The following is a 22,198-nucleotide window of genomic DNA, read 5'->3' as shown; positions in this document are numbered from 1 at the left end:
AAACGAATTTGCATCTAATAGATGCAATTGTAATTACGAGGAACGCACTGCAGCAGAGAATTGTTAATTAAATGAGCTATCAATGCTCTATTATGTTCAGTTATTAAAACATATTATGTAATTAGTATCTTTTACAACATATGCAACATTCAAATATCAGTAAAAATATTATAAGAAAAGTTCTACAATGTGAAAGAGAAACAATAACACAAATCATTTAAAAACAAATAATACAACATCACAAAAAATAGCAAAACAGTAATATTTATGTTACACAAAAGGTAAATACTGAAATGTGTTATATTAATAACCATACTTAAGATAATAATTCAGTGTTGTAATGAAGAATGGAAACGGGAGTGTCTGAAAAAACAGATTTTAATTCGTCACTTAAAAATTACGGGATCCACATTATATTCTTATGTATTGGCATGATGACGTCTTCACAATAAAACATGAAGATGACAATATTCAATTGTCAGCAGAAAGATATTATATAAATATGTATATTTATATAACAAAATTGACGCGCGATGTACACTTTGATGAAAGATATCTAAAAACTATTGTTTGTTATTCAGCTGATCGGATGATGACGTCACAACATCCGATAGGCAAACTTTTTTCATGAATACATAATCTGGAAGTTTACTAGGAAGAAGGATTTCATTCATAATACACGCAAAATATTTATTTTTAATTACAGGCCACAGTGTCACAGTACAAAGAGACACAATTAACAATTGTTTTTTTTTTTGTTCGAGGAGAATTGTTTTATGAAGGGAATTTTTTGTATGTAAGGAAGTTATACTGCCTGAGGTATGCACCGTCGGAGTGCCACCTATAGTAATAACTGTAGGTGGCACTCCGACAGGTAAAGTAAGTTACCATCATCATTAGGCCTACAATCTGCAGGCCTATATTAATTTGCTATCCTCGTGATAATAATAATAATCGACGTGAGGCATTGTGAATAGGCTTTATTATAACTCAACCTGGAAGATCAACTGACCATGGTGAAGTACTTACAGACCAAGTTTATCAATAATGGAATGGGGTGGTTCTTCCGGAATTATGGCGTGTGGTACAAGTTCCACATTTGGAAGTGGAACACGTGCTCCTACTATAGTTTATTGAAAAGGTAAAATTTCTAGTGGAATTTTAACACAGTTTTTTTAGTCATCTTGACATGTGGCCAACAATGTTTGAATTTTTCTGATGAAATTAATAATGGAAAGGTAAGGCACATTGTCGGTGTTTACTAGCTAAACTACACTCGGTAGTTTGTGTTGTAAACGTGTTGAAGTCAAATTTGTGTTTTCACTGTCTTTCAGTCTCAGTGGAATTCTATGCTTTATTACCGTCGTCTACCAATTGCTGAATACAGGTCTATCATACATTCCAATTTTTGACATTTCGTCATTAAAATGAAAATGAAGTTAACAATTTTAGAAAATAATTGTCTAAGCAAGAATACACAAAGCGAGATGCGCCCTCTTTTGAATGTGATGAATGAAAATAATACTTTTTAAATTCAGATGGCCATGATGACGTCAAACTTCCGATATGCAGAATGTCTACATGGATTCATATTCTACAATACAACACCTTTAATAAAAAGTTATAAACATTAAATATACATTAGGAGAAATTATCAATTTGTTTGATATGGTGACGTCATTTGAATTGAAGCGAGTCAGTGGCCGAGCTGTTGTTGTTATAAGATATTGTGAACATTTACAATTAATTGAAATTTTTTTAAATAATCGGACCACAAAATAAACAAAGAAAAAGAAAAATAACGATTTTGTAAAATAACAATAGGTGATCTTTTTCCAACAAAAAGATTACCTAATAACAAAAAAAAAGTAAGCGGAAAAAAACAAATATCAAAACTTAGTAATTTAAATAAATTAAAGTTGCAGCCAATGTAATATAGCAAAGATTTAACGCAAGATCAAACAAAATTACAAAAATCAATCAGAAGAAATATTACTTACCCTTGGTTTTCTAGGCGTTATATCTTTTGTCATGTGGACAGGACCTTGGCCAAGGTCTACATTCGCCGTGGAGACAACGACCTCGCCAATAAGTTGGTCACGCGAGAATCGATCGAAGCTCATGATCACAAAATGCAGGGTTATTCCTTGAAGCTGGTAGTACTCCAGATTATAAAATGAGAAAGTTTCTTCATACACGGGATCGGATGTCTTTCTCATTACCCTCGTCTTTACTTTATGCTTCTTTTCTGGTAGAAGATACAGCTTGACGTACGGATCTGAAGTACAACCAGATGCCAATGGATCCCGCTTAGGTAGATTACTTGCTTTGTGTATAGTCACAAGGAACGTCTGCCTAGCCGAGTTGTATTCGACGGTGAAGTCGAGCTCTCCTAGCGCACCGGGCTCTATCAGTCTCGGAGATGGTGGTGCTTCCTCAATGGCACAACTACTTTCGAAGCCATCTTCCGAATAACAATCTTTATTCAATGTCGTTGGATCAATCATGCTTCCTGTACTCCCAGAGAATGTCCTATTTTTAACAGTTAGTTTACGTTCAAGCGATGATATAGATTGTGACGAAAATGACTGGGACGGATGGAGTGATGACATTGACGGAGCGTAATCAGAAGGAAACTCTGGAGACGATAGACTTTCAGGACTGCTCGGGGGTCTGCTTGTCTTTGCGCAATAACTCTTCGTTACATATGACCGATTCGAGTTGCTTGAAAATGGCGACTGTTTACGACGTCGACAGTAATGATAGAAACCAACCACAAGAAATATGAAAACTGTAAACGAAGCTGCAAAAATTCCCACCAAAACTGTAGAGGACACTGCAAAACAAAAAAAGAAAAACAAATCAAGTTAAGTCAATATAATGAACCATGTTCTGAATAAGCTAATTAACACAATAGATTTAGACCTAAATATCATACGTCAACGCGTTAGTGAGGAGTGACCGTGAGTCACAATCAAAGCGTTATTTTAAATTGGCAAAGATTCTAATTAAGAAGAAGAAAGAAGTTACAAGCCAATCGTTGTTTTTCTACGCATAATGGGCTGATTTACATATACAATTGCTTATAACCCTGAGGTATACAGAATATGAAAAGTAGGCAATTATCTATAAGATGTTGATTTACATACATGCTGTATAGTGTGTATAGCGTCTGAGTAAATAATATTTTCTAGGGAGATGTTGGAAGAAGAGACAAATGCACACGAGTTGATTTAACGATAGCGTAGGAATGTTCAATCAATCTATGTAATCAGTGTAATGCGTGTCGCATAACATTGTAATAATCAATAAGCTAAAAGCATCTTTGCTAAACAGATACAGTACCGAGAACCGGGTGAATAGACACAGTATAAGTGTTTACTTAGTCATTTACATTGCATATTTCCACACGTTGGACTACGAATAAATGTGTTATTTATACAGTAAGTATATTTAATCACCTGAAACGGCCAATACGAAAGAAATACAAGAAAGATCGATTACAATGCATAAAGTATAGTAATATAAATGTATAGGTTACATACAATTTAATATGAATACTATTGAATGTAAATGAGGTATTAAAATACTTTTTGATAAAGCATTCCAAAGAGTATTTGAGTCTTGGAGCTCAGGACTTTAATTAAGCATTAAATGTTATGTTTATTTTGTGCGAAGATCATCTGATACAATATTTAATGCACGTTTCAAACATGAGTGCGCTTTTTAATATACTACATTTGTTTGTTTAATTATACCAATATAACAGCGCTTTAGACTATTTCAATATTGGGTTTATTGAGCTTATAAGGTTCGTCCTTTTAGTCATTTTTATATTCCATATCACAAAACAAAAATCTACACAGAACTGGGGAACTGAACTACAAAGGTGACGTTCGCCATGTATATGACAGCTCCTATAATTATATATAGGTCTATTACACTGTATTATGAAGCATTGGTTATTATTAGAAACAAACACACACATGTGTACCCCACCAAGATCCGATTAATTGCAATTTTACATTGATTACATATGTCATTTGCATGAGAGAAATACCTAACGCACGCAATAATAAGTACGGTATGTACAACAGTGATTTTAAGTAATTCTTAAAATAAAATTGTTCGGAGCAGCATATATCTATTATTAATCTACTCTTTGATCTACTGTTCATTTCTACGCTGGCTTTATACAAATGAACAATCTGGAGGTTCACTTCATCTATTCTATTTATTTGACCAGAGCATAGCATCAATAATAACATACAATGCACCATATGCAAATTCAGAGTAGAAGCTGTATTCGCTGTAACACAAATGAGCCAGATATCTCTCAATCAATTTTTGGACGAAATGGTAATAAAAAAGATACAGCACTCTTCCGATATACAAATAACCGTTTATACAGCATTGAAGTGTTTTAAAATGTTGTAAATATGAGAGAAACGATAATCTTATCTTCCGTATATGCGGTGATTTTCTAACGTGGAAATTGCGCATTATATTGCACACCACAATGTAAATTGTTATTCATCAGCTACTGCTGAAAAATTGCGTCATAGAGATTAACACTTAGGGCAAATAATTGAAAATTAATACTTTTAAAAACAGTTACCTTTTATGCTGCCAAACTATTCATTTAGATTAGACGTTCCACCACGCGTGAACATTAAAACTAGATGCGGTTGCCATTAAAACTGCAGCATAAAACACGCAAAGCAACGTACGATAGAAATTCAATTCCAACGTATAGTATAGAATAACTCAAATACGCTGAATATACATGTATAAACTATACAGATTGGACGCGAGCATGTTACTTTCATTGAGACTTGAAGGCAACGAACTCAGAAATGACGAGAGCTAGGTCATAATTATTTTCGTGCAGCGATTTTAATGCATAACAATTATAAGGTATTGAATAATTCTGCATTTGCTGTATATCTCTACGTTGTCGACAGCCTATCAAACGTTTAGTCTATTGATTTATTTAATTCGGTCATCAATTTAAAGTTTTGGCTGAATTAATTTATCTTAGACTTAAACCACTCAATTTTGAAGAATTGCAATACTTCTCACATCATACTATAATTCTATCACATCTACACAAAAAGCGATTATGATTATTAAAAAATACAATTTTAATGTTAGGCCTAAAACACACAAATATATTTGTACCAATTGATTGGACAATTGTGGTCACATGGCGTTCAATAGACGCTAAATGGATTCCTGTCATTTAATTGGAAGATTGTGGGTCACATGATAAAAAATAAACTATATTTAAATATACGTTTTTTTTCACTTTCACTTCTTTACATTATTTATATTATTACGCATACATATCATCAATAAACATTCATTATTATATACTATTAAACGATCATAGCGAACGACAAAGGGTCATTCAATAGCACCACCTATTTTTTCATTTGTAGAAATAACACTCCATTTAGTAATTTGGTATAGTAACATTAATTTGTAGAGCGAATTTATACCAAAAAGCATTAGCTTGAGATAGTTTATATGATTTTGATTAATTACAATTAGTTTAAGTTAAAGTTCAAGATAGAATGTATTGTCAAATACATTAAAGTAATTTAAATTCGTATTCCAAAGTGAAAAAAACACTTTAAAAAAAGTGGAATCAGTTGCCTGGCAATTTTTCGTATTCTGCCTCTACACTAAGCGTAACCTACTAGGCCTACAAATATGTTTCGGTTGATGACATGTATAAAACAATTAATGAATGTTTTGTATTCATGCAATGGTACAAATAATTTCATTCGGTGAAATATAAAATTCTTTTTTAAATCGGCTGTCGCCTCGATAAAATAGAAAAATACTACTAATCGGCGATTTGGAACATCATTAGGCCTATCTGACAGACACACGTATTATTTTAACTTAATTTAGACTTAGTTGTAAATCAGAAGGACCTGTTCCGGATAATGGACTGGCAAGAATTCGTAAATCAACCAAAATAATCCACAATATTCCAATTAGTTGAATGACCAACAGAGTGGACATTGAACCACCCAACCAGCCGACAAAACAACCGGCTAATCTACCGATAAAATCTTTTACAACCTATGAAGTGAATAATACGTTTCATGACATTTATTAATAGTAGACTGTGCAAAATGCTATGTTTACAGATTTAAGTGATACAGTAAAGTATTTATTTTAAAACTGGCATCGTATTTCAGATCTCTCATCTGAGTTGTAAGAGCCAAGATTTACTTATTATGGGATATTTGTATCATTTGTTAATAATATTTGTGCAAGACCTCGAAGGAGTGTACCCTTCCCTGGAAAGACTGAATTTTGCATGCATTACATTGTTCTAAATGTCCATCACATAACAATTACTCGGCATCATGTATATCAAATGTCTTATCCTACACTTTCAGTAGAGATATGTACCCCTGCATTCCTCCAAAATTCTGTACAACTTGACAGTTGTACTCTGTCGTAGATTGAAATAAGACGAGATAATTAGCTATACGTTAATGAATATTAATAGTGATGTGGCCTGGAGTTAATAGAAACTTAATAACCTTACATAGGTCTCTATGTTCCAGAAAGAAAAACAATAAATATAAGATTGCAATCAGATTCATTATGAATGTTGAATTTGATGATCAAAGTGATGTAAAACACTTAAACGATAGGTGGCGCAATACATTGTAGCGCCGTAGTAGTTAGATTATGAAGATTTATTTCTTCGTGTTCCGATGAAAATGTCAACTTCAATTTGAGAATAAACTTTAAACATTCATAAACATTCGCCAAAATACTAATCAAGTTGAATTATAATTAATTAAAAAAATGATATTGAGAGTTAATAATAATAATAATAATAATATCCTGGATTGATATAGCGCTTAATGTTGTGAAACCTCTAAGAGCTGAACATTATTATCCCAGTCATTTGTTTGGATCAAACACGTATGGAAACATACTCCCATAATGCAGCTAGTAATCAGCCCAAAGTTGTGTCTTGGTCTAACCGGGTTCCCATTTACACACCTGGGTGGAGAGAGGCAAACGTAAGTAAAGTATCTTGTGCCTAAGGATACCAGCAATGCGGCGAGAGTTGGATTCGAACCTCGATCTCACGATCAGTAGTCGAACGTCCAATACCCTGCGCCACACGCCGTGGGTCAGTACATAAAAAAAAATCGGCGAAAAATGCCTACAGCGTTCAGGTGCTGTATTTTGTATGCCAATTTTATAATTATATAAATGAATATCAAGGCTTACATTTATGTTCTATTTTTGGCTGCAAGGAAGGTTGTTGATAGCATTAGCATCAGAGTTTGACCTATTCGTTTCTCAGTGTTATATTTCCACTTACTACAATATATACCCAGTATTATAGGACTATTTGGAAATACATCATCTAATTTGTATCATATGCGGTACCTGCATCGTGTAAGGTTAGGTTAAGGGCTAAGCTACATTATACTAGGAAATACATGTTACGCTGTGATATTCTAGATAGAGTGGCTTGCAATGCCGATAATCGGGTGACTACAATACGCATATCGAATATTTACAATATTGAAATGCTAATGTAGTAGAAAGTACCGTATACTATAGAAAGAAACTATAAAATCAATAAAATATTATTACTGTGATATTTTGCATAATATAATTCAGACAGAATCATTAAAAGCCCACTGACTGAATATGCCCACTTACTTTACATTTATGCCTAATTTAGTATTAAAGGTTCCTAAAGGGTATATAAAATAAGATATGTTGTCGCTCCCACACATTTTCTATCAAAGAGTATGAACTATAAAATACATTTAAAAGGTTTCCAACTCCATGCAAGCAACCTTTCTGACAATAATCATCACGTACTAAAATATACTATAGGGACATTAAAAACTCAGAAATCATTAAAATGCAATCTCTTTCTTGATTAGGATAGAAACTGAGATTTTCTTTACATTAAAACCCATATGAACAGGTAAACTTTATAGAAACTATCTCTTAAATCATTCAGTGAATTTAAATATGACACGAACATTTTCAGTACACTATGACTGACACACAAATAAAATGAAACATTGTTAGTGTTAGTGCTTTCAAATACTACCATTTATTATACAAATAATGAATGTTTTATATTCGTGTAATGGTACAAATAATGGCATGAGGTGAATGATAATGTTATATTTCAACGAGGCGACAGCCGAGTTGATATATAACCTTCCACCATTCACCAAATGCAATTATTTGTACCATTACACGAATATAAAACATTCATTATTTGTTTTATATAACATCTAAATAGATTCCTGTCATTTGAATCAATAAAAAGGTAGGCCTAGCCAAGGCCTGCTTTTGATTCCCATTGATTAAAACAGTAACATTTGGTTTTTAATAATTATATTAATTATTATTATTATTTATATGTATTTCATAAACGCACCTACTGTTAGTGTTAATTATGTCAACAAACGACCAAATAATACTAGGCATAGCAAGGTTAAAACGCCTAGGTCTAGCCTAATATTAACAGGCCTAGGCCTACTACTAGGTCTAGGCTGAAAGACAGCAATACGAAATTTCGACAGGCAATCATCTAGGCTAATTATGTTTTTTCCAACGATTCCACGTCTTGTAGAGATGTTCCCATTAATAAATAAAAATACTAAAACCTACTACTAATTTAAATTTAAAGTACTATTAAACGATCATTTAATAGTGCGTACTATTGCACGCCATGTGACCCACAATCGTCCAACCAAATGACAGGCATTTATTTAGATGTTATATAATGATAGAATATCCGGAAAAGATTAATACCAATCTTGCTTGGTTGCAAGAATCCAGAATCGGATGAGTAATTTGAAGTTACGCACACAGAAAATAAACAAGTAGGCATTTGCTAGAAAATATTCAATCTAATGCTTGGTTCCCACTATAACACAAGGACGTAAGCGCTAAGCAAGTAATTTGACCAATCACAAGCAACAGTTCGGCGGATAGTACATCGCGTCGTGATAGTTAAAATTATTTGCGCTGCGCTTACGTCCTTGCGTTGCGTCCTAAAAGGAACCAAGCTTTAGTGAGATTTTCAATTGAAACGAACAAAAATATCTATCCAAACGACAATGTATCGCAAACTATTCTTTCAGTAACAATACATCAAAGCGCGCTAAATTTAGCAGACAAGCAGGTGGCTGTAGCTAATGGCAATTCCATTATCAGATTGAAATAATTGTAAAAATACATAATCTGCAGCAGTATGAACGCACCAAATAAAAACAGTGGATTTGTATAGCTAGTATTCGAATAACATGAACAAATATCATGGATTTAGTGACGTCAGTAGCTTAGATTTTAGCGAAGTGATTAACTACTTCTGACAAAAGTCTTCTATAGATGTGATTGAACTTGCTATCCAGTATAAGTATAATGCCGTTAAGTTGATTCCCCAAACAATGTCACGGTGGATTGACGGAAGTAATGTGCATATACACTTTTTCAAAGAAATAAAAGTAATGGTTTAAATAAAGAATGCCACATAATAATAGAAGAATTCAATCTGAACAAGAGTAATACGAAACTAAATCATTTTGAAAACAAAAAAGGTTGACACTAAATCACGTAACCTAATTTACCATATGAAATTCATATTGTGTTTTCGTTCGGATAGTCAAGAAAGCTGGAGAGGAATTGTCAAGAAAAGCATCTTCATGTATGTAATTCTATTTTTTTACTTGAAAACAATTTCACAACGTTAGAGTAGACTAACATAATGCCGCTGATGATGATAATGATGATGGTTATGATGATGATGGTTATGGTGATGATGATGGTTATGGTGATAATGATGATGGTTATGATGATGATGATGGTTATGATGATGATGATTATGATGATGATGATTATGATGATGATAATTATGATAGTAATGATGATGGTTATGATGATAGTGATGATGGTTATGATGATGATGGTTATGATGATGATGGTTATGATGATGATGGTTATGATTATGATGATGATAATTATGATAGTAATGATGATGGTTATGATGATAGTGATGATGGTTATGATGATGATGGTTATGATGATGATGGTTATGATGATGATAATTATGATTATGATGATGATAATTATGATAGTAATGATGATGGTTATGATGATAATGATGATGGTTATGGTAATGATGATGATCGTTATGATGACGATTATGATTATGATGATGATTATGATGATGATGGTTATGATGATGATTGTGATGATGATAATTATGATGCTAATGATGATGGTTATGATGCTAATGATGATGGTTAAGATGATAATGATGATGGTTACGGTGATGATGATGATGATGATGATGATGATGGTTATGATTATGATTGTGATGATGATAATGATGATTATGATAATGATGATGGTTATGATGATGATCATGATTTCTTTCAATACAGATGAAAGAAATGAGCGACAGGCCTAACGGAATGCTGCTATATAAACATGTTATAGAGTAAACAAAATGTACTTACTGCAGTAACTGCAGTAACTGCTAATTTAGTTATTACTGTTATATAATAATGTTGACCCTTCCCTTGACAATATGAAGACAATGATTGCTGAATTTTGAATATTTATTTATATTACTGTAATCTATTATTTTCAAGCTGTCGTGATTGCAATCAAACTTAACATAGTAAGAGTACTTAGAAGATGGCCTAAGAGAGCATTAAAAGACATCCTTCCGCTTAGATCTCTCGTTTACCACTCAGTGAATTCATTAATCTGTCTTCAAATGAAATGACTTTTACAAATCTATAGCATCGCTTCTTATCTCCAAACATGTTGATCTTAACGTAATTAAATAATTCGCTGTACGAAAAAGGTCGGTTCACATTGTGTTCTCGAAATAATTTGCAATATTTTTAAAAATACATTAAATTTAAAATAAATTGGTAGCATCATTAATGTTGTGTTTAGTACCACAAAGAAACTCAATAATTTCTTTTTTAGTTTTCTATAAAACTAAAGGCCGTTTTTTTTTTCAGGAAACGAATGTTTTCATTTTACCATGAAAACATATTATATAAAGACGATAATGGTATTCAGATTTCATGATATATTATAATCCTTCATTGACCTTGTGCAAAGATTATTCATTAGATTGTGATCTTGTCACTGATTAACATAGTGAATGCCCACAATAATAATATAATCAATTAATTAGATTTGTATTCCTAATTGCTTACAATGAAAAAAGTGAAATTACAATTTTAACTTTACTCTTCCCATGATGATGTACATCTGTATTATTTGTTGAAGGTATATTGTTTGTTTTTAGATACATTCTCAATCTGAAATTAAAATATAATGTTTTCGAGTTGCCATGAGGTCGAGTTGACTTGGGGCAGACTTGGCTCGAAATGAATACATGACATGGTCCAATGCACGGATGCACTGGGATGGGTAACCATCTACTCTCAGTTTCTTGGAATGCACCCGAGCCACATGTGTACATTGGACCTCCTGTTACAATACGAAGTAATTGTCTGATATGTCATTTTTGGTTAATCTATCGGCTTTGCTTTCATTCAAAACTTTCTCGCAAAAGGCTGGTCTTTCCATTTTTGTAATAATAATTGCAATTGTTTGTAACTACTGTGGGGTAGCTTCGCATAAGCGTGTTAAGTAATTGGTCAGATTTTTGCCCTACTCTCACGTAATCTGTACTTTATACTAAGGACATTGAGAATTAATTATTTTTTCGCTAGTATTCTTAATGTACTACGTTAGAGTAGAGCAAACATTTGACCAATAATAATTATTATGTCTACCGTCTCTAAACATTATTTTGTCCCACCTACCAGGCATAAATCGGCTCATTATTTACGTCTTTACTTTTGGTCAAATACTAACGTGTGATAGATTGAAAACACTGCAACAAGAAGATTAATGTATTCTTTAATCTCAATTCTTCGAATTTCAGATGTTATTTTTAGGCATTTTATCAGATTACAGTAAATGATTCGTTCTGACAGGTTGTTTTTTTTGTTGTATTTAAACAGTTAAACAGTTTGTTAAAACAATATTTGAAAAAAAACAAGAGACGTGGTTGGATCTCAATTAGGATACTAAATAAATATCAACAAGCTAGACTTTCAAAAATGAAAGTAAACGTCTACAGATAAAAAACAATTTATCATACTATAATAGTCTTAGCTTTCTCTAATTGCGTTTAGAGATACTTTTGTAAATCTTTAGGTGGTTTGTAATGATAAATAAATATGGACACTTCTTTTCAATCAAATCCGAAGATACCATTCTAACCTTATTTTACTTCGTGCTGTTTTTAGAGTTGGCTCGCCGTCGACCGTACTACTTTTTTATGGCAATTGACATTATTATGCGCTTGCATTTATTATCTGACTAAAACAAATCTGGCATTTATTGAAGGGAACCTTACGGTAACAAGATTTCATTAGTTTTGTTCTCGTTAGAATGTCCGATTGCTTTTGACAGATATTGCAGTGCAATCAAACATTCTTATCAATTCTATATCTTGCGTACTGTAGCTTTTTGTTGCATTTAGTACCAACGTAACTTAAAATTCTCCAAAAAGGATCATTAATAAATGATAACACTGTTAATAAATATTAATAATTAATAGGGTATAATTACGCACGATTTATTCCATTGCATTTTCGTCTTTTCCTGTGTGGATTCCGATTTCCCCCACACATCAGATCATTTTATTTTAAATATAAATAAAACCGATAATCATATATTGCTCTACTGACTGCTAAGCTTAGAAACATGCGCTTGTTATTTCTTCTTATTTTTAAGGAAGTTCAATGTAAGTTTATTCATTCATCATAATAAAACATTTACATATTATAAAAATAAAAGTGAAAGAGACATTGCAATGATATGTAGCTTGTTGGTTAACGTGCTTGTCTTCAATTTGAATATTATTTTCCAATAGAAACGATAGTAATATAATTAATTATTAGCCCACTGACTAGACTTTAAATTGAAAAAAATACAAAAAAAACCCCCACAGTACTTTTAATACTATATTGTACGTAGGAGTAGGCATATACACTTGTTTTGCACCAATAGAATGATTTATTTTGGAAATATTCTTGTTTTCAAACCAACAATAAGTAAACTAACCTAACCTAACAGAATGAAGAAATAATATTTAGAAGAATTCCATAATCTATAATAATTGGTTTCTATTAATGCTATACTATCATAAGCTAATAAAAATACTGTTATAATAATTGCTATCTCAGAAATATATTAGTATTAATTTCAGGAAATTAACAGAGTACAGAGTGTCATGGCAACTCTAACAAGGCCATACACATGGCTGCAGTCGCGTGCTCAAGTTAGTGTTTATCGACCAACGACCGACCAACCGACCGACCAATCGACCGGCCAACCGACCGACATAGTGGGCTGTAGAAAAACCTACAAAATAACAATTAAACTGAACTGAAAACAATAAGTAAAAATATTCCATCAATAGTCAACTCAAATTAAAACCAAAACCATATATAATATATTTTTTAATTTTAATATAAAGTAGTTAAATTTTCATTAAAAAAATATTTTAATGCTTAGATGACAACCAGAAAATGTGAACGTCCGACATATTTATAACATAATATTGCATTACTCAACGGTGCAGTATAATTCGTGGACATGATGGTATACACTTTTGCATTGGTAATGATTTGGTTCGGTTAACAGAATTAGTTATTGCTTTGGTTCGATGATAGATGCAGAAATGATAGGATCATGTTGATTTCCAGAAATAATATTTTTTACTTATCTTCTTCATCATACCGTGTATGTATGTGTATTATATAACTTGAATTGGGCACCACTAAACTTTGATAATTCCATAACCTAACTTGGTCATGTGATCAGTAACAATCTGAGTGATGAAAGTGACATCAAACGTCAATTTCAATCTATGTGTATCTATATATAAATTTACGTAAGGGCAAAATTCGGTAAATCGCGCGTTTTTTCTAGAATGTTTACTCGATGGTATATAAAGTTGGTTAGAATCTCGGTACTGATTTTAACCACCTGATGTAACCCTGTTTACTAATTAAATTGAGTTAGATAATTAGTTATTGACAATTAAAACGAATTTAGGTTCAACGATTTGCCCCAAATAGGGGTGTTTTTCGATCGTGGTATACACTGTCTAATGGATGTCCGTCTTGACTGTATACTCATAACAGAAATTCGATCCATTTTTTTTCAATCTGTGCTGCAGAGGTTGGATATAATTTTTTTTAACGGATAATGAGCTAGCGTTTTCAGTCGCCGTATATTATGTACAAATCTTTATTATTGCATTTAAACCACCCACATCATCACCCTTCCCTCACTGGCATGAGTGGCGTTGTAAAGCCAGTAGAGGACAAAACACAAATTAAGTTTGTTTAAATTTGAATTAAACAATTGGTCTCATTTTGTGAAAAGTTTCTCTTTCGGAAGTAATTCTCAGGGTGCTAATTTTAGTTGAGTACATAAATCAGTGTCTATTTATTCGTTCCTGTAAACGACATGTATTATGGGCACGACCTAGATGGTACGCGAGCGAAGGGAGCGTACCATCTAGTTAGGTCAAATTCTCTAAGTAGAAAGTTTGGTAATTGTTCTACTACGACTGTGTGTGTGTCAGCATGTACTGTTCACCTTATGGTGTAGATAGGCCTACAATAAGAGCGCTTTGAGATTATTGAAACTATTCTATAACAATGCCTTGCGTTTGCTGCTGAAGCAGCCTAGAAATTATAGTGCTAACATGTTTGTTTTAAATGACGTTCCATCTGTTTTTAGTTAAACAAATTGTGTGAACTCAAGTAGTAATTCTTTGATCATGGCCATTAATTTGTCAAGAATACATAGACAGTAGAATGCCTTCTTGCATTGACTTTATATATTTATATATTTGTCTGTTATTTTGTACAACCTTATTTTTTTTATCTGTACAATTATTTTTTAGATTAAGTTCCTTGTTTTTTGCTATGGATATATTAATTCATCATGGTATTCCGAAATAAAAAGATGAATGCATGAATACATAATGTCTACATTAGAAGAGGAAAAAACTGAATCAAGTTACTAACTTAAAACCGAAATCACACCAACCATTACGTCACCAACTATGGATGCAATATAACATGTTCAATATACTTTAACATGGTAAGTTTATTCAGTACAATAATATTATCGGTATTATATTATAAATATATGCAACAGCATCAAGGTAGAATAGTTTAAATATCTACTTACAACGTTAGCTCAACAAAGCGTTTAGGCATACATCCTTCTTTCGGGAAAATAACATATCATCTCTCATACTTCAACCATTATATAATAAGGGGAGATCACGGTATCAAAAACCGATTTTACATTCCCACGCACAACGTCAACCGATTCAAAAATACCGCCAAGGCGAAAAAAAAACTTTTGATCCTCGGCAGTAATTTGTAAAATCAATACATACTAAATGCACATATAAAACACGTTGTTGTTTGATTAAATTAGTCTAAATGTATAATATAGGAACAGTAGCCTTGGGTTCTGCTGATTACGTCACCGATATGCTATTACACTGTTAAATCACTAATGCACTCACAAAATAGATACAACACATAATGCTAAAATCTTGATGCAATGTAATATTAAATCGTATTGATTTCAAATCACGCGGAAACATTTTGTTTTCTCATGAAACTCGTTCTTTGGATTAAATTTTTATAATTTTACCATCATAGTTATTATTTTTGTCAGAGCATAACCATTACCGTATCTTTTGTGTTTGAAAGAACATTTCGGATACCAATCTAAATGGTAACCCAATTGAAGCATGCTACCTGGCTTATAGATTTTGAATTTTTTTCCTCTCAGAATTGTTAAGATTATGAGATAGGACAAATGGAATTGTTTTACGAATATCAATACGGTAGATTAATTTTTTTATCTGAGTTTAATGTCTGCATGTATGTGTCCAAAATACAGATGGAAATTTATTTTATGAATTAGATGCGCTTAGGTAATCGGTTTTCATTTTTTCATATCAATCACATAGTTTTATTTAACTAAATGACGTGCGTGTGGGTGTGGTATTATTTCAACACTCCAGGTGCCCATTTGCTACTCAGACCATATCTATATTTATTTGGTAATTATCTATCTATATATAGTTAATTTGAAAACAAGCTATCAATAAACACGGATAAGTTTCCAAAAAAGCCTTTGTTCACCTTAAAAAACAGGGCGTGGTGTCAGTGTAACACAAAAAGTGTGATGTGACCAAATATGGTAGTGATATGCCCTTATAAGGTAGTGATACGACATCATTATTTCCATAATTATATTGGCACATCACATCTTTTTGTCGCATAGGGTTTGATGTATAGACAGAGCTTTAAATTGTACGGTTACCAGGATCTCGAACAAGGCCATATACATGGCTGCAGTCGCGTGATCAAATTTGAGTTAGTGTTTATCGACCGACCAATCGTCCGACATAGTGAGCTGTAGAGTATTTACGTATTTTCGAGAACACTTGAAAAATGAATATATTGGACACGAGCAGGATGTAGTAACAACTATACAATTTACAAACAGTTTACAGACTAGAAATCTAATTATCCGCTCCTAGGTATTTCTGAATAATCGTTGTTTTAACAAACACAAACATTACGATATTGTGTAAATGGAAACGAACTTACTAGTAATTGTTATGGGATCAAACTTTATGCAGCAAGAGTCGCATTGTAAATCATTGCACAAACAAGTTTGTTACATGTATATCGCGAGAACACGGACGAAAAATAAAGACATGTGCAGACATAAATTTTGAAGGAATTTCTACATAAATTCAGCTTTTTATTTTCCGTTAGACAAATGTGTTGAAATGGGTAACTATTATCATAGTATCTTCAAATTCAACAAACATATATTTCATAATAATATAGAGCAGAAAAATGACGACCTAGAAGTTCATTTGTCTCATTTGGCAAAAAGAAATAGTGAGAATAATGAAGCCTCAGTAATAATATAATAATAAGCGTGAAATGCTTAATATTTAAGTAAAAGATATTTCTTTATTTCTATTTTAAATAGATTGTTTTATTTTATACTAAGCTTGTTCGATTGGATGGTTTACATTGGCGGTTTACAGATAAACGAGATTTTGTTAGTCTAGATGGAATAATCAATTTCGTGTATAAACAATAAACATAGATTTGTTGTTCTCTTTCTTCTTTTACAATTCGTTTTTTTATTCAAAACGACGGCTTCATCTAAGGAATAGTAAGAGTAATGTTTTTGTCAGTGCGATGTAGTTTACGTTTATGCAGCAGAAAAACAAGATACCAAATGCGTTCTCATTGGTACGTTGTATATTGTAATTCGGTTAATTATGCTGTCATCTGCAGGCTGAAATGCCTCTTTTGTTAGAGGACTATTTTCTTTAATTGCATGTGATTTCAATAGTATTCTAACATAGGAAAGAAGACACAGCAATATATATTTTAAACGTCAACTTTTTAATTAATAATGCTAGTAATGTTAGGCGCTTACATAGATTGATAGATCTATAATATACAGATTTCAACTTTTGATGTGATGTATTACGCACGCGACTTTTGATAATCTGTCTACTTTCAATTAAGGGATATGTTGACGGTAGCAGCTTAAAACGTTTTAATTATTTATCTATATAATTCAACAAGATTATTTTACCCTTTAATATCCTAATTCACAAACGATGAATAACATGAACCTTTCAGAATAATTTATATTACTTAGAACCAAATGGATTAATGGTTATTCAATAAATGGTTAATTAACTTTAATGCAGCGCGTCGCAAGCTGTTAAGAAGGAATATATGTGATTGGTCATCTATCGTTAGTTTTCTTTGTGAATTAGTAGACCCGTATGTCCAGCGATCACAACATCACTAGATTGAACATAAACAAATTTAGTAGAGAGAAAATGCAATTTTATGTTCGGCTTACGATCAGGTAAATGAAGAGAACAAACTAAAGTAAACATAATCATTTTAATACTTATTTTTGCAATTTTTACAATGTCTAAAATGTATGTTGGTCAATTGTAGATTTTTTAATTTTAAATCGTAATTAAGTTATCTGTTTTGGGTTGACCTACTAGTATATGTATTAGCACCTGTTTGGTATTTCCTTGTCTTTCAAGTTTGTTTGAATTTGAATAAATAAATATATACATTACCACATTTGGATTTCCATGAAAAAAGAGACATCAACATCACACCACCTTAAGCCTAATTGCCTTATTTGGTCTACTCATTATAAATATCGAATAGTATTGAATGCTAGAATCTCTGCTAGAACTCAGTCATCGGGGAGGTAAACAAAATTGACTATGATCGATGAGATGGGTATTTATACAAGTTAGGTGTAGTTCCGCAACTGCCAATGAGATTCGATTTTACACGTCGAAGCTCGTGAGACAGCTGTGTTAATATAATATATATATTGTGAAAAACATAAACATCATTTATTTTCCTTCAATACGTAGGTTTTCCGGAGAAGAAAATACGTTATTATTATTATTATTATTACTTGTATAGCGCACATTTATACAACATTTTAATTATAATCAGCGGCGCTTCATCAATTAGTATCGTAACGTTAGTTATTATACATTTAATTAACATTTACTTATTTATCCATGTTTGTAGAAAAAAAAACCAAGATTAGTATTAGCAAACAACGGAACATTTCCCTTCGCAAAAAAACATGTTGTTGTATGGACCTCCGCTGTATAGTTAGGCCTAGAAAACGGTCAACAACTAAATAGCCTACGTCTCGTCGCGTAAGGTGTGAAGAGATGTTTCAAGTGTCTAAAACCCAGTCGTCTATTAAAATCAATGTTATCATCTTCCAACTGTGTTTGCTGTCTGTCTCATAACATTCTTATGAAATAGTTTGATTTAAAAAGTTAAACCACCACGAGGTAAAGTTTGTAAACGTAGACAAACATTGTGTAATTATCTACCTTCAAATACTGATATTTGCATTAAAAAAATATATATTGAATGACATTCTAATAATACAAACTGTGTGACAATTAGGGTATATTATTGGGTTTCTATTTTCAGCTAATCCGCCTGCGTTGTTAGATCTATTTATAGCATAAATGCACTTTGTCTAATAGAATATAAATCGAAATTACGTAAATTCTAGTCGTGGCAACGATATTATCATGGTAAATGGTGTTATTCAATGTGTTGAATTGATAATTAAACAGGAAATTTGTCATCATATCACTAAGGGACACAATTGTACGCATGCGTCCCACTTCAAGTTATTTCTGTATTTGTTTCTCAGTGTTAATTTTCACAATTGATGGGCATTCCAAACTGAATACTTTCACCTACGTTACAACTTCCCTACATAAAAAACCTTTCCGAAATTAAAAACAAAAAAATGTGGCTACAACAAAAAATGTGAAAACATGGTGTAATAATGAGACGTATTTAACTTTCCATGATGACCTGATTCAAACCCTATTAAAATTATTTTTTTGTTTAAGTTGTGCGTGAATTGTGATATTATCTTTCCCCTAAGTTACCCCTTTCGAAATTGAATTGGGAAAGATTGGCCAGATAAAAAGTCTGTAAAAGTAGAAGTTTGGGTGTTATACAGTTTAGTGTAATTTGGATTGAAACTTGGGCCTATATGCAGTTCACAGACAAACAGATACCCAAATGGATAGAAATTGCCTACCTAGGCGGAGGTAATAAAAGAATAACACAATTTATAACTTATTATGGCTACATAATTGGCTTAAACTTATACAATACAATGATATAATTTTAGATTTGAAATGATAATGTTGTACTCTGAGGTTCAATTAAATTTTTCAAGAGATCTTACAGATATTGCATAAGCAGTACCAAATACATTTTGTTTTTGTTTGTATACTATCTTTAAGATGTGTATATGCACTTTTCTTTGATAAATTAAATTAATTATTACAAATAATACAATTTTAATATTAATATAATAATAATACAAATACATGCAACTTATCTGTAACGAGCTAGTATATTTTCCATTACAGAAAAATTACATAAATTATAAATTGAAAACTAAATATAGAGGTAATATTAATAGGTTTATGGAATTTTGATTTTCCATTTTTTTAAAAATTTGTGACCAAAAAAAAAAAAAAAAGATGTGTCCTAAAAATTTCTCAAATAAACGAAGAATTAAATTGATTAACCTAATTCTAAATAATAATCAACGATCTTTACAAATGTAGCAGTTCTAACATGAAGCAGATTATATTGATCGTTTCCTTTGTGAAATAAGGTGTGTATGTTTGTGTTTTTTTGGTAACAGTTTTGGCTTTAATGCAAGGTAATTGGTCATTATTATCAGTAGATACTATCGATTTAGAATATTTTATTTTATAAACCAACGTAGCGATATCAAATGCTGATAAGCTATAGATTTAATACAAACTATCACCTGTAATAAATTAAAACGGTGATAAATAAATTATCACATGTTTGATATTAGTCTTAGGGGAAATTCATAACGTTGAAAGGGAAGATCAAAGAATAAATCTGGGTTAATTAGCAAGTTCATTAGTGTGGTGGTAAAAGATGTTATTAACTATGACCACTAATGGTAATTACTGTATTTTAGTAAATTGCCTTGTAACATGTCGTAGGCCTAACTACAAACCGCTTTATTACGTAGGTTTGACAGCAGCTACACTAAACTCATTTGGCTTACAATTAGTAAAACAAAGAAATTTGTTTTGTGACAATCAAAGTTCAATTAATAAGTAGGCGTAATGTAGAATAAATATAGAAGGAATAATATTCATGCAAAATAACATTTCAGCATTTCATGGTAAATTAAGTAAAATACCAATATAAATATTAAATAAGATACTGTAACTCTAAAAAACTGATCAGCAGTAGCGATAAATATGAAACGCCAAAGATGAGTAAATTCAAATAGTTACAATAATAATTTAATGGGAGGCCTATGTATTAATTTAGTATAGCATGCACGTTTTATTCATAATCAGAAATATAATTCAAAGTAACATTTATTTTTCTTCAAAATAAAACAGTCAACAAAATGGTGTAAAGAAAGGTAATATGATTGAAGAAGGCATGATCAAAAAAGCAAAAAGCTTGTGACAGACATGCCTAAACAAAGATTAGATAAAAACAACACGGAAAAAGAAAATAAATAAATAAATAAATAAATAAATTAAAAAAATAAATAAATAACAATTAAACAATTTACATAACATGGGTTAAACTAAATAAGTAAAATAACAAAAAAAAAAACAATTTTGGTATAAATAAAGAATTGGTTCGTCGTCTTCTTGCTACTCATCATTAACATTATTATCATAAAATGTAATATAATAAAAAATTAATACTTGGATGTGATATATCTTTTAAGTTTAAATGAAAAGCTTTTCTTAGATACAGCAACTTTAATATTTGAAGGTAGTTTATTCCATAGTTTAGGTCCACTAAATCTTAAGTTATATTGAAATGAAGTTTTTTTATGAAGAGGGATATGCATATCCTGTACAGTTCGAGTTCTATAATTGTGAAAAGATGCGTTTGGTTGGAATAAATTTGTAAATTGAGGTTGGTTTAGGGAGTTAATCGATGAGTTAAATACTTTATTCACTTTCAGTCTTTTGTCTGTATAAATATAGCAGGCTGATTTGGTATTTTAAATGAGTTTTTCAAATATCATAGTGTGACATAAAATATGGCGTGTTGGATTAAATATCATTCCTTTCGTTTTCGGAATTTATCATTTGATATTTTCATTTTAAATAGCCTATTATGATTAGTATAATTGCCCTAAGTTGCGTAGACCACGGTGCAATGTAACTCTTTTTCATTACGCCTACGACGACGCATAAAATATTAGCCTACTGAATGTATAACCCGTGAATAACATAGTGTAAAAATGCAAACCATAAATCGTCTTATATACTTAAAATATATATATACCATTCCTCTTAATGTAATGCCTAACTATTTCACTAATATACTTAAGTTTCGTACAATAAACGCCACTCATGTTCCTTTGCTATATGTATAAAAAAAATTATTTTTGTCTACGGTAA

The 22,198-nt window shown here is 31.5% G+C and overlaps 1 protein-coding gene across 1 annotated transcript in view; it reads right to left on the bottom strand.

The window, feature by feature from the left end:
* The window catches only part of LOC140062660 (synaptotagmin-4-like), a 31,780-nt gene that overhangs the window by 4,571 nt on the left and 5,011 nt on the right, over nucleotides 1–22,198 (bottom strand). The window contains exon 2 of the mRNA XM_072108966.1: nucleotides 2,001–2,836. Coding sequence (XP_071965067.1) covers nucleotides 2,001–2,836 — 836 coding nt within the window. The remainder of the gene's footprint in view (nucleotides 1–2,000; nucleotides 2,837–22,198) is intronic.

Source organism: Antedon mediterranea, chromosome 11, assembly GCF_964355755.1.
Source record: "Antedon mediterranea chromosome 11, ecAntMedi1.1, whole genome shotgun sequence".
NCBI lineage: Eukaryota > Metazoa > Echinodermata > Crinoidea > Comatulida > Antedonidae > Antedon > Antedon mediterranea.
Note: the sequence above shows the minus strand (reverse complement) of the source record. Positions and strands in the feature narration are given on the sequence as shown.